Source organism: Triturus cristatus, chromosome 3_2 (genome assembly GCF_964204655.1).
Source record: "Triturus cristatus chromosome 3_2, aTriCri1.1, whole genome shotgun sequence".
Lineage (NCBI taxonomy): Eukaryota > Metazoa > Chordata > Amphibia > Caudata > Salamandridae > Triturus > Triturus cristatus.
The window spans coordinates 78,775,357-78,790,561 of record NC_140584.1 but is presented as its reverse complement, the minus strand read 5'-3'; the positions used below and the strand labels follow the sequence as shown (position 1 = coordinate 78,790,561).

The 15,205-nt window shown below is 39.8% G+C and overlaps 1 protein-coding gene across 1 annotated transcript in view; it reads left to right on the top strand.

The window, feature by feature from the left end:
- Positions 1–15,205, top strand: part of UBASH3B (ubiquitin associated and SH3 domain containing B) — a 648,856-nt gene that overhangs the window by 451,970 nt on the left and 181,681 nt on the right. Inside the window, exon 9 of the mRNA XM_085647271.1 lies at positions 4,724–4,846. Within this exon, the coding sequence (XP_085503397.1) occupies positions 4,724–4,846 (123 nt within the window). The remainder of the gene's footprint in view (positions 1–4,723; positions 4,847–15,205) is intronic.

Genomic DNA, 15,205 nt, shown 5'->3' with positions numbered 1-15,205 from the left:
AACATGCGGAAATCACTCCTGACCCCCTCTCAGCCGCTCCCTTTCATGTGAGTTATTCTGGACACGATGAGCGAGTCAGGAATATTCAGGCTATGATTCTGCCATTTCAACCTCTATCCTGGATTTTGGTCAGGCTGATTCTGAAGCTGCTGGGTCTCATGACCTGCTGCAGGCTGAGGGTCCATTCCTCCAGGGCAAAGGCCGCTACTTCTTCACAGGGTTCCTTTCCTGGAAATCTGCCAAGCACCAACATGGGCGTCTGACTGTGCATTCACAAAGCAGTGCTTCTTGGACAGTCAGGTCTGTCAAGGCGGGCCTTTTGCCTGACCGGTTCACCAGGATTTTCAGGTTTGAACCAGATTGCAGACCTGCCTCGGGGAAGGTGTTTCTTTGGTATCTATTCTAAGGCAAATAATCTGTTGCTAGAAGTCAGAAGAACAAGTTACTTTACCTTTGGTATTGCTTTTCTGTTGGAGACTCTAACCAGTGCTAAAGTGCTTGAGCTCTCTTCCTCAAACATGGTACAATTGATTTACACTTGATTGGCACATTTAATGTACCTGTAAGTCCCTAGCCAAGTGATACTACATGTACCCAGGGCCTGTACATTAAATGTCTGCACCACTCATCGTGCCACCCATTTAGGTAGCCATTTTAAACATGCTGAAGCCTGCCAGTGCAGCCTGTGTGCATTTTTAAACAGCCATTTTGACCTGGCAAAATAATCCTTTTGCCAGGTTTCAACCTTCCTTTTTAATATATATACGTCACCTCTAGGCTAGGACCTAAGCAGCCCTTAGGGCAGGTATAAATAGAAGGGGGTGTGATGGAACAAGGCGCTCCTACAAATTTACACACATATATTTTTCTATCAGATTAGTTGTAATGTGGTGCATCAAACAGTGGGAAAAACACCCAATTTCCCAAATTTACGAAACAGATTCACAGATTGTGCTGATGCACACACTCAATATCCAAAATAGTATAAAAGTTATTATGATGAACACAAAATTCAATAGGGCTCCTGATGTTTTAGTCTTCTTTTATTTCAATGTCTTCCATTCCCAACGCGTTTCGTCGTAATGGTAATCAATCGTGCGAAGTAACAAACAACCATAATTGTAATGCCAATAATGTAAAAAAAGGGGTCAAAATAACAGTTTAAGACGAGCCCTCAGAAAGCCTCATGCATGAAGACTACATACTATGCTCATTACAAAAAGGACAAAAGAACAAGAAACACATTTTCAGTGCTCAATGTAAGTACATGCACCTCTTCCACCGACCTGTGAATCCTACTAAAAAGATATTAAAATTAAAACAAAGTGTCCCTCATATTGACGTGTATATATCACACCACAGTCCTATAGTGATTGCAAGTCTAATCGTTTGAAGTATTATCATGCCACCATAGTGTACAATGTGCGCCAACACACAGATAGTAATTGATCAGTACCTTAAATTTCAATTTTGGTCAAATGCCTGAAATCAATGAGATAGATAGCAGCAGGATAAGTTATGGAGCACATGGGGCAAGGTTTCTCAATACACAAAAAAACACCTCTCATTTCAAGACCGGATCGACATACCTTCCGGTATTCATGTATAGGTTCCAACTGTGATGTAACTTCACGTTTAATTAGAAGATATTCTCTGCAAAGAAATATATATGCGTAATGTAATCAATGCTCTAAAATAACCGATTAACTTTCTTGGATATTGTCATTCTACTCAGTATATGCATCGTCAACTAGCTCTTACCTCATCTGTTCTTCTCGTATTTCACAATATATTAAGACACGAAAAAGTCCGATATTGTTCTATTGGTTATTTGTGCTGCATAAAAACAAAATTTGTAGCTCACGCGTCCCTGGAGTACGGGGACCTGCAATTAGAGTGCGATATCAATAAGTCAATCTGACGAGTCAAATATGCGTCCATTGCTATGAGTATATTTGGACTCATAGAGTCTGTACATACCTATTTACGTTCTCAGCACCCGAGCACAGGCGAGGCAGCGGCGGTATGATATTACCAACGCTAGCTGTTTAAGCTGGTATATATCTTTTTAGTAGGAATCACAGGTCGGTGGAAGAGGTGCATGTACTTACATTGAGCACTGAAAATGTGTTTCTTGTTCTTTTGTCCATTTTGTAATGAGCATAGTATGTAGTCCTCATGCATGAGGTTTTCTAAGAGCTCGTCTTAAACTGTTATTTTGACCCCTTTTTTTACATTATTGGCATTACAGCCCTTAGGGCAGGGTTCAGTGTATTTCAAAAGTTGGACATATACTTTTAAGTTTTACATTTACTGGTGGTGAAAATCTCTTAAATTTGGTTTTCAGTACTGCAAGCCCTACCTCTCAAATAGGATAACATCAGGTTACCTTATTGCATTTAATAAATCATACCTGTTGATTCAGTAGTAATGTCAAGCTTGGTTTCAAATCTATTGTAATTTAAAACCCTCTTTAATGATGAAGTCACAATAGTGAAAATGCCACTTTTATAAAAAAAAAATGTCCTAACCATTTGGTGCCTGCAGTCTGTATCCTGGTTCACTTGACTAGGTGTAGCTGGCAGTTGGCCTTTTTGTGTTCCTTTCAGCTAGCATCATAAAGAGGTACTGGATGTTGGCAGGATAGGCCATGCTGACCTGATGAGAAGGGCATAGTTGTCACCTACCACACTTGCAATTTAAAGGGCATGCCTCAGCACACTCACAAAGGGCTTTACACTAGTCTCTTGCCACCCCAGACCCTTCAGAGACAGGACAGTGGAAGGAAGGAAATTTCAGATCTAGATGTGAGGGAAAGTCTAGCAGTTTTCCCACTTCAATGGTGCACTAGGTATAAATATTGGACCCTCAGACCAACTCTTCAGATCATGTCTGGACCTGTGGAAGACTCAGAAGGAGGCCTTCCCGTTCCCCCTGCTCCAAGAAGGACTACCCTGCTGCTTTTGAAGGAAAGACTGGACCTGCTCCTTGATTCCAGAACTACCAGAGAGACTCCAAGGACTAGCTGACTGTCCTCCTGTTCTGAGCTACGGGAACATAACAAGCTCCAGATACCCATCCTGTATCTACCCAGACTCAACTGGATCTCTGTGTGTCGCATGCTGGCCTCTGATGGCGTGAGTCCTGATCCCCAAGAGGTGCTTCCCAGGTTGTAGACCCTTGGCTGGCATCAGAGTGTACTTCTCCTGGCCCAACTGTGGGTTCCCTCAGAACCGACACAACTCGATGCTGGGCGACACAGGACTTCACAGTGCAGCACTTCGCAGCTCCTCATAAGCAGCCTCATCGGAACCAGCAAGCGCATCGCATCTCAACACAGGACATTGCAACGCAGCATCTCGCAGCTCCTGATCGGTGGCCTCATGGAAACGGGTGTGGCGTGGTAGAACTTAATGCATCGCTTTGGAGTTCCTGATCGGTGGACCCATCTGAACTGATGCAACTTGACATATTGCAAAGAAGGAGTTCACATCTCAGTTCAAGTACAGCCAGGTGTTCGAATAGTAGGAATTTGAGGGCAATCCTATAGGATTTTCATCTAGTTTCTTACCGGAATTGAGATTACAAGAAGTTTGAGCTTTCGGGTTTTTGGACTAAACAGCCTTTGCCACCATTTTTTGAGATCAGTGAGTAACAGGTGGGTGTTATTTGATGGATAGATACAATGAGCATGCAGCATGCATTTTTTATTTCTTATTTGTATTTTATGTCTCAACCTAAAGACAGTTTTAATTGTGTGCATAGAGTGGGCATCGAAGCAGCCCATTGCTTAGGATTGGATGGCTTTCTTATGTACCTCAGTTTGCTGCTCCTTTTTCGATGGCTTTCCTCCCAATTCTTGTTTTTGTCCTGCGCCCTTGTACACTGCTTTGTTATGACTATTTTGATTGGATAACTTGTAGCCTTCCACAGGTGATGTTCGGTAACTATTATTTCCTTTCCTTTTAGCACTCCTGTTAAGAGAGCTCTCTTCTGTCTACTCCATCTATCAACTTTCCACCCACTTCCAACACCTGCATCCTCAACCTCCCCCACCCACCGCACAGTCAACTTGCTCTACCCCCACTTAAACCACCATTGATTTTTCCCAACAGCCTGCTACCTGTACTCTCATCTAACCTCCTCCCACCCCAACTCAAAGATGACTGCTGCGAAAATCTATTCAAAGATGTCTAGGGTGCGTGCATGTGCACACAGAGCTGCCGTCTTTTAATATTTTTCTTAAAGCAAAAAAATAATTATTCCAACCTGGCCACAATGCATAAAGATTTTTTAATGTTATAAAAAAATAAAGCATTACATTTCGGGTGCTGTTATTTTGAATGAAAGTAGTGCATTCAGTTAAAAGTGAATGCAATCATGCAGGATGACTTGGCTAATTTTTAGGAGATTTAAGTTTGGTGTTATGTTTTTTTAGTAGATTAAACTGGGTAAAAGAATTTAGTGCCCTCAAGTCTATAACCAAATGGCAAAAGTTAATTATAGACAGAACAGTTGCGATGAAAGACCACACCAGGAGTGTATTTCTTAAGCACGATGGCTTCATCATTTGGGATCACAAAATCACACTTTATGTGGAATTAAATTAAAGTGATTGCTAATGAGCCGCACTAGCTCAGAATGCCTCCGTGAACCCTTCAATCTCATCATTATTGCGCTGTTTGCGCCTCCAAAGCTCACAGTTATGTGGTTTCCTTCCCAGGTCGGTATGTGCGAACAAACCTGAATATGATGCAGACGTTACCTCAGAGAAGCGGAGGTTACCGAGATTATGAGAAGGATGCACCAATAACCGTGTTTGGATGTACGCAAGCGAGACTAGTTGGTAAGTCTGAAGCAAAATAAAAACAGTATTTATATAGTAACGAGACAATTACACTTGTAGTGCACACAGTTAACTGCTTGGCATGCAAAGCTTTGCTATATTTATTCCTTGAATGGATTTATTTTTTAACTTGTGTTTTTTACACGGGCTGAATGAACCACAGAAAGCGAGGACTCGGAGTGCTAAATTTAAACTCAGACTCTGCCACAGTTTTGGGCCAACTGGTGCTTTTAGTATTGGAAGAGCTGGAACAGTTTTATTTTACCACCCTCATCTGTGGTAATTGGTTGTTTTACATGGGAACTTTAAGGAAATGGGTTGCTTTTGGTTGGCAATTTAGCAGCATTTTCAGACGTATCCAAAGTAAACAATAGAACATAGCATAAAACCATACATAAAGAACTATTATAACAAAATAAAAACATAAGGGGGCACATAACAACAAAAGAGCCTAAAAACTGGGAGACGCGCGAGCGCGCGATCCAAGATGGCCGCCGCGTGAAAGTCTACGGGGAGACGCGCGAGCGCGCGATCCAAGATGGCCGCCGCGTGAAAGTCTACGGGGAGACGCGCGAGCGCGCGATCCAAGATGGCCGCCGCGTGAAAGTCTACGCGCGTTTTCGGCCCGTTTTTGCCGATTTTAACGCCGATTCCAGTCAGTAAACTGCCCTGGAGGAGGTCGCTGTGATTATACAGCTCTTACCTGCACTGTGGAACAAATTCAAGCTTTCTACACGGCGGAAGTGGGTTTTCTCGCTGCCTGGTTCCTGCTCCCTGCACAGCTTTCAGGTACAGCCAGGCTTTCAGTCAAGGGGGCGGAGCAAGCCTCTAGGAAAGGGCCTGGCTTGGGCCTAACCACTCCCCCAGCCCATTTTAGCTGCTGCACCAGTCATTCCTTGGTGTTTTCCACAGCTCTCATTTCCTCCTTCGTCATTTTGTGTCTGCATTTATATTTTTGACTCTTTTTACCTTAAAATGGAGAATAAGAGTTCTGTTAATAAAAGGAAGCAGCAAATTTCACCTCCTCCTGCTAAATCAAAGGTAGTGGAGTCTTCTGAACCTTCGCTGTCTTTAATATTGGAGGAAATTCAGGCACTTCGAGTCAATACAGATACCATTGCCTCTGAAGTAAAAAATGTGCGTAAAGATATGGCCAGCCTCTCAATGAAAATATCAGATAATTCCATCAAAATAAACGATAATAAGGTCAAACTTGACTCATTTACCCCACTGGTGGCAAAAATTTCTCCTATGTGCTCAACATTATTGGATTTGGAGAATCGTAACAGACAATATAATCTACGCATATTTAATCTTCCTGAAAATGTTGAGGGGGATAACTGTAGATTATATTTGGAGAATTTATTACCTGGTCTTCTACAAATTAAATTCTCCGAAAAGTTTGAAATTGATAAAGCCCACAGGACTCCCTCACACAGGAATCCTCAACATACAAAACTGCGACAAATGATTTTCAAAGTTCTTCGACACCACCATTTGGTTTTAATCAGAAAAGCAGCTAGAGAAATCCCTTCTTTGATGGTTAATGGGAATAAAATATTTATTCATCAAGACTATGCCAAAGAAACTGTTTCAATTCGCAAAGAATTCACGGCTCTTCGCCCGCAACTTCGCAGTTTAGGCTATAAATATGGTCTTTTTGATCCATCGACGATGCGCATTTGGAAGGATAATTTTTCGAAATCTTTTCAACGTCCAGAAGATTTGAAGCATTTTTTGGATCAGCAGTCTCTGCACTCTATGGATACCAATGACTCTGCTACTTTATTTTTGCCAGTTATGTTTTTTCTTCTGACACAGTTATGAAGTTTCTCTTTATTGGGCTCCAGCGGTTTCGGTCATGCTTGTACAGCGTGTGTGCATTTCACATTTCACATTTATGTCTTCTGTTTGTCGTTTTTTCTATGTTTTTTCATTTTTTCCTTTCCTTCTTCTGTCTATGGAGCTACCTGTTTCTCATTTTCTTGATCCTCTTTTATCCTTCACTTCTTGTATTCCTTTCTCTTTTCTTCTGTTATGGCTAATATCCATGATATTAAAGTAATTTCATTAAATGTTAAAGGATTGTGCCATCCAGTTAAGCGTGCAAAAATTTTAGATTACTTTGGTTGTTGCAAAGCTGATGTTTGTTTTATACAAGAGACTCATATAGATGATAAAATTTTAGATTATATGCAGAAAAAATGGGTTGATGTTATTGTCTCTTCTCCTGCCAATGGTAAAAAAAATGGTGTAGCTATTCTCTTTGCAAAAAAATTACACTGTCAAATTTTGAGTAAATCATCTGATAAGGATGGTAGATATATACTCGTTAAAATTAAAGTTCATGACTCAGTTCTATATTTATTAAATGTTTATGGTCCTACCGCAGATGATCATATTTTTTGGTCTAATCTTACAACAGAGGTTCTAAAGATTGGTAATGTTCCTTTAATTGTCGGAGGTGATTTTAATGTTATCTTTGACCCCTTGTTAGATAGATCATCTCTTACCAAGTTTCGCCCTTCTAAGGTATATTTTGCTTTCAAATCATTTATTCAAACCACTAAATTAGTTGACATTTGGAGGTTACATTTTCCTACAGAAAAATGTTACACATTCTTTTCAAACCCTCATAATTCCCATTCTAGAATTGATTGTTTATTGGTTTCCAGGCACCTAATTGGTTCAATAACTGCTCCTCTTATTGGTAACATTGATATTTCAGACCATGCGATGATTTCTTTGGTTTTGAACTTGGAGTCAACTTTTACTAAACAATCTAGATGGCGAATGAACACCGGTGTAATTTTGAATGAGTATAACAAGCCCAAGCTTTTAGCTGCTATTCAAGAATATTTTATACTTAATCCTGAAGGGTCTACTTCTATGATAAATAGATGGGATGCTTTCAAAGCTTATATTAGGGGCGTCACCATATCTATTATGGCCCATGAAAATAAAACCTTTCATGCTACTGTGAAAAACCTACAAAAACAAATTGCGAAATTTGAACGACTTTTTATTACATCCAACAATCCTCAATATAAATTTAAACTACAAAAATTGCGCTATGAATTTAACTCAATCCTCAGTAAAAGGGCAGGTATTCAAATTTCAAATGCTAAAGCTAGATTTAGTTTTAATGCCAATAGATCCGGTAAACTATTAGCTAATTATTTGCGCATAAAAAAAGATAAAACTCAAATCAACTCAATTCTTGGTCCTCATGGTAATATTGCTCTATCTCACAATGAAATTGTTAATGAATTTATGAATTTCTACTCGGCATTATATAATAAACCAGATTTTCTGGAGGTTTCCTTATTGGACTCCTTTTTAAAATCATGTAAATTACCCAAGATTTCACAATCTAATCAAACTAGACTTGATGCTCCTATTACCAAAGATGAAATCCTATCAGCTATAAAATCTCTTAAAAAGAACAAATCTCCGGGTCCTGATGGGATCCCTGCGGAATTCTACAAAGAATTTCAGTTACACCTTTTACCATTTTTGCATCAACTTTTTACGTTTTTTGGATCCACTGGAACTACTTCTGGTTCTTTTACAGAAGCTTTAATTATAGTACTTCCAAAACCAGATAAAGATCCCACCAGAGTGTCTAATTATCGTCCCATATCTTTAATTAACCAAGACTGTAAATTATATGCTAAAATTCTTGCTACTAGATTGGGCCCCATTTTAGATTCTATTATACACCCTGACCAATCTGGTTTTATGAAGAATAGATACTCTGCTAATAACACGAGAACTTTGCTACATATAATTGAACAAAGTCCCACGTTATCGATGCCATCTGGAATTTTAGCCTTAGATGCTGAAAAAGCATTCGATAAACTTCATTGGCAGTTTTTATTCCATACGTTGTCCTCATTTAATTTTGGAGATACCTTTATTCGTATGATTTCAGCTTTATATTCTGCCCCTACTGCTCGTCTATTTAATAATGGCCAAATTTCAACTCAATTTTCACTTTTTAGAGGTACAAGACAAGGTTGTCCTCTTTCTCCCCTCTTATTTTTAATTGGCATTGAACCTTTTCTTAACCTAATCAGAAATTGTGACCGTATCAAAGGAATCACTATTAAGGATGTTACTGTTAAAACCCTTGCCTATGCGGATGATGTGCTCTTATTTGTTAGTGACCCTATATCTTCTTTTCCCTCATTAATGGATATTATTACAAGGTATTCTGCAGTTTCTGGATACACTTTAAATACTAATAAAACTGAATTTTTCCCCTTAAATGTTTATTGCACTCCTGATATGCTCCCCATGCAGGAAATTATTTGGCAAAAGAATAAGATAAAATATCTTGGAATTTTATTTTCCTCTTCCATAAAATCGACAATCAATCTAAATTGTGATTTCATCCTAAACTATATTAAAGACAAAACGTCTAAATGGTCAGCATTACATCTTTCATGGTGGGGTAGGATGGATTCTCTTAAAATGACTATAGCTCCTAAAATATTCTATACCCTTGCCATGGTTCCTACTCAATTTCCATTAAAGTTTTATAAAGATGTTGATAAACTTTTGTCAAAGTTTTTATGGAACAACAAACCTCCTCGTATTGCGTATAAAAAATTAAAAGTTCCTAAACGTAATGCTGGATTTGGTATCCCGGACTTTTTTCTTTATCATAAAGCTTTTATCTTAAAACAAAGTTCATTATGGTTTAATTGCTCCTTTTTAAATAATTCTCCTACGTGGCTTCGTATTGAGAAATCAATTACGAATCCATTTCCTTTACCTTCTTTGGTGTCCATGCATAATAATGCCCCATTTATTCAAAAGTCAGTTATTATTAAATCCACTAAAATGTTATTTAATGATCTTGACTTAATTTTTCTTGTTCCCATGAATAACACTGTTGAATTATCTTTATGGTATAGTAATGTTATTAAATTGAATAGGAATGTTAATTTCTGGTTTTCATGGATTAAGGCTGGCATTTTTGATCTTAAAGATGTCTATTCTAATAATACGTTTATTTCTTTTGAAACGTTGCAAACAAGTTTTGGTTTATTTGAATCTGATCTTATTAAGTATCAATATTTGTGCAATTCAATTTTAGACTCTTTTCCTACTGCCATCCCCTCTACTGTTACAGTTGACTTAGCAATTTATATTCAAACAGTTTCAAAATCATCTCATGGGGTGTCTATTTTATATAAAAAATTATCTGATACTCTAGGTAGCAATATAGAGAGGATTTCCACGTTTTGGAATAATGAACTTTCACTTTCCTTGTCCACTGACACATGGAAAGATATTTGGCTTAATAGTATATCTGGGTGGTTGCCTGTTTCAATCTACCAAACTAATTCTTATATCCTGTATAATCGTATATGGACTCCATCACGTTTGTTCCAAGCTAAACTTCTCCCCTCTCCTGATTGTTGGCATTGTAAATCACACCCTGGCTCATTACAACACATGTTTTTTGATTGTCCTTTGGTTTTTAAATTTTGGTCTGAAGTCTGGGATATCATTAAGAAGATTTTTAAATTTCAACTTGATCTTTCCTATCAGTTAATAATCTGTAAATCTGCCATTCTTCCACAAAACATACATGATTTAGAGAGTAAACTTTTTGATTTTCTTATTTCAGCTGCTTTAAAATCCATTACTTTTTGTTGGAAAGATGTCTCTGTATTATCTGTTCATGCTTGGTGGTCATGGGTTATTCTTTCCAGAAGAGGTGCTCAATTATCTATGAAGGGGATCACTCATAATTCTTTTTCTTATCAATCTTTTTGGTTACCTGTTGATGAATATTTATCCATTTAATGCTGTATGAATAATTTTAATTCAAATTTGTACTTAATTTGATCAGTTTTATAATGGCATATAGTAGCTCTGTTTGCATTTTCTACGTCAATTGGTATATTTGTACCTTCCCTTCCCCTCCCTCTATTCTCCCTTTTGGTATTTTTTGATTATGTATTTTCTCATTACCTAAGATAATTTTTTCTATGATTTTGCTTACGATATATAATGTTATTTAGGTATTATTGCTTAATCATAATATTTTATGTGCTGTCTATCTTTTTAGTTGTATTTGAACAAAATTCAATAAAATATTTTGAACACAAAAAAAAAAAAAAAAAGAGCCTAAAAACTATGCAGCGCAACAGCTGAAGTACAATTCAACAAAATTACATTAAAATGGCACGGAAACACATTAATATAAAAAAAAGAGCAGAACACATCACAATCACGCAACACGGCACACAACAGATGTGCATGAATGTTCTCAGACATTACCACCAGCAGAATATTGTTTCATGATACAGTTCTAAAAGGTGTTTGGAGCAAGCACTGCCTTATCTTAACACCAACAACATTAAATAGCCCTAGTCAAATTTTTTTTTTCTCATTTCGGCTTCCAAAGCTCAATGAGCTCTATATTTTGATGAAGCTATTTCAAAAGGGAAACAACCTTTATGACGCAGTTATTACGTCGCAAAACCTTTACCATGCATCCATCACTACGCAATACCTTTACCACGCATTGCCTTTACCACGCAAGTCTTTACCACGCATATGCCTTAAGCACGAATGCCTTTACAACAAAATAATAAGTATATGCCAGGTACATATATGTATAAAAATAGGATTTAGGGGTGGGTAAGGGTATTTGAGTGGCAAAGGTATTTTTAGGGTTTAGGGTCGGTAAGGGTATTGTTTGGCAAAGGTAGTTTCAGAGGTTATGGGGGAAAGGGTATTTGTATGGCGCAAGTATTTTTAGGGTTTAGGGTGGGTAAGGGTATTTTAAGGTTTTGGGTGGGTAAGAGTATATTTGGGTGCCAAAGGTATTTTCAGGGTTTAGGGTGGGTAGTTGTACTGGGTGGTAAGGGTAGTTTTAGGGTTTAATGTGGATAGAGGTACTAGGTAGTAAAGGTATATTTAGGCTTAGGGGTGGTTGAGTATAGGGGTTGGGGTTGATAAGATATATAATATACATATATGAAAGTTATGCACAAGCAGTGTGGGCCATTAGATATTGCACTAGTGTATCACCCTTTTGCTACATGTCTTGACTATACTCATTCTTTCGTGACCATACAGCTTAGAAGTCACAGACAATACAAAACAGAATGATTGAAAAGGAGCATACAGTATATCATAAATATAGCTCAATTAAGAGCATTCAGAAAGTTCCCAGAAGAAATATGCAACATCAGACAGTGTTCATAAACAAAAATCAGTATTGAAATCCTCAGAAGTCTTGTACGTTTGTTCAATTCAACCTTTATTGAGGTTTTTGGGTCAAACACAGTTGCGCATCAGCCCAGCCAATGCGCTTCATCCCTAAGGACTTCATCAGGGTTGGAAACTTCATAAATCCCTTAGGCGGACTGCCCATGATTTGGGACGAAGAAGATAAAATAAGGGATACTTCACCATCCCACACGCAAAATTGAACCTTTCCAGATGTATTTGGACGAAATCATACACTAGAAGAAATAAGGGATTTAAATAAGGGATTTGCCCTTGCCTGCAAACTACCTTGACCTGGCCCCTTCAAATCAGAGAGGATCCCAGCATCACTCTGAGACTGATGTGCAACTTGTGGTCTGGTTAGCACAGCTGACGTTGTCCAAGCCATAAAGGCTCTGATGCTGACACCTATCCAGGGACAATCATATAATTGCCCAAGATACATCCAGTTCCTTGCTTTTTCCTTACTCCAACATTAATTATGGCCACATTGCCATTGAGCTCAATCTCAACTCTGGCAAGTGGATACACCATGACCTCTCCAATGGCTACCAACACTGTATCCTTGGTTCCAGGGATTATCTCCTCAGGCTTAAGGTACTTTCTCCCAACCATTGTGTGTAAGGCTCTAGTATCCCTCAGGACGGCACTTTCCTCCCATTGATAATAACTTCCTGCACAAATCTTATTGTAGTAGGATGAATGTGCTTCGGGGTATCTGAGTCTTTCTCCAAATGTTCATAGATACAAGGTTGAGGGAATCCAGTCCCTCTCTGGTACCTTCACCCATGTGTAACATGCTTGCTATCACAGGTGTCTCTGGGTCAAGAATTCCTTCTCTTGGCAGTCTTGTTTGTAGTGTCCCACCTTGTGCCACTTATAGCAAGTCATCACCCTGGACTTAGAAGGGCTTCCTTGCTTTCCTTTCTCACGATGCTCCTTCTCAGATATACCATTACCATTCCCATGTTTCCTAGGCCCTCCTCGAGACCCATGAGAATCTCCCCAGCCCTTACCATCCGGTCTGGAACCAGTCTGTTGAGAGTTCTTGTTCTCCTTTGGCTTAAAACTGTGCTGTTCCAGCCATTTGCGAACCATGTTAGCTAATCCCTTTTCAGCTATAGGTGCACGTTTTGTTGGATCCCTCTCTGTTAGATCACACAGGCATTGTCTAAAAGGGGTAGAGCACTTCTCCTTCAGCCACTCTATCACCATCAACTGGTTTAGGGACTGATAATCCTTGCCCCTCTTCCCCCTTACCCACTCATTTCAATCATGCAATACACCATGAATCCAAATCTCAAATGTAACTCCAGCTGCTCTCTTGCAGTCACGGAATCTCTGCAGGTACTAACCGCTTAATGAGTTTCCTTCATTCGAACAATGATCGTTATCCCTTCCAATGGCATGCACCCCATTAAAGAAGCTACCTTAAAAACCTCATTTAAGTCCTGTGCCTTAGAAATGACCTCAAAACTCACAAGCCATTCTAAAATATTCTGACCTTCCACATACACGTGCGCAGGATCTTTTGTAACCTTGGCTACAACATGGCCTGAACTGGAAGTAGAGTCACTTATCCCAGATTGAGTTGTTATTGCTGTCATTATCAGTTTCTCTCTCAAGGGATATCTTTTCACTTCCCAGCTCTCTTTCCTTTTCCTTCTGTTTCTCCCCCCACTCTCTCTCTTTCTGCTCCACCTCCCGCAATATCAACTCCTGGGCCCTACCTCTCAAACTCTCTGACTTTCTCATCTTCCTCAGCCTTAGCTCTCTTAAGTGCCAACTGCAAGCCCAGCGTCTGTTCTAAACTCAAACCACCCAAGGGACTTACTCCTGGAATTGCTGACAGTGGTACCCTAGAAATTCAAGGTGGTGTACACACTTGAGATATTCTAGAAACTAAAAGTGGTGAGTGTCTTGGTGAAACTCTAGAAAATGCATTAACGGAAACAATCGGAATGTGTATGAGATATATCTGTGTTAAGGGGATCCTAGAGCCTGAATCAACAGCACTCTCTTCTTGGGTTCCTGCAATAGTTCCCTCCCCAGAGTCAACTGCAGCCTCATCCCTTGCACTGCGAATTTTAAACAGATCCCTAATGAAATTAGCAAGGACCTCTCCATTCCTACTCCTGGGAATCCTCCACCCTCTGTCTCTAAATAAATTCTTCACCTGATTTATGGACATGGCGCTGAGGTCAAATCCCAAACCTCTGTTCTCGATTGCTTATGCGTGTTGCTTTTGCTTGTAGAAGAAAATAACTGGGATTTTTGCAGTACTGGTGGATTGGAAATGGCCAATGCCACCTCTGTGTCTTTGGCTGCTAAATGTTAGGAGCCCCATCGCTTGCCTCCAATTATCAGAACCCCTTTCAGAGGACCAATGGGCAAGCAGAGGTTACTGGGCCCAACCATGGTTGATGAGGCCTTTTACTCGTGATGTCCCGGGACCCTTGATATGGTTCTTGGACCAAGTACCACATCTACACTTGACTCTCTGTGGTAGCTGTGGATGAGCAGTCAAAGGCTCTCTCGAAGATGCTCCCCACCTGCAAAGACATGGTAAGTCAATCTTCCCCACTCAGAGCAGGGGGTTTCAGTCCTTCAGCTCCAGACTTGAGCCCAGAGAGTGTGTGAATCATGCATGGCGTTATCTACAGTCCTTGGGGGGTCAGTAAGGGGCAGTTCTGTCACTATGCAGGTGGCAGTTCTATCACTATGCAGGCTCAAAACCCCGAATGCAGCCTCAGTTTTTCCTTAGGCGACAGCCCAACTTCTTGCCAACATCAGTATCGGCAGCCCCACCTGGCATTTGGGTTTGCCGAGGTACTTTACAAATCAAGCACAGACTCCTTCATTGAATTTGCCTCCACCATGCAGTTATGAGTCTCAGTGCTTCTGAGCAGTAACTTCAAGGGTGCCCCCCGCTGACTTACAGGGTCACAGCAATACAGCGTTACAGGCATGGCAGGTCCAGCATGGCTCTTGGTACATGGCTCAGTCTACAGTAGCCCTCTCCTGACATACTGAGGTCACAGAGCCAACACTGCACTTGAGCAACGAGCAGATCAGTGCACAACCATTCTCTTATACCTCGGTGAG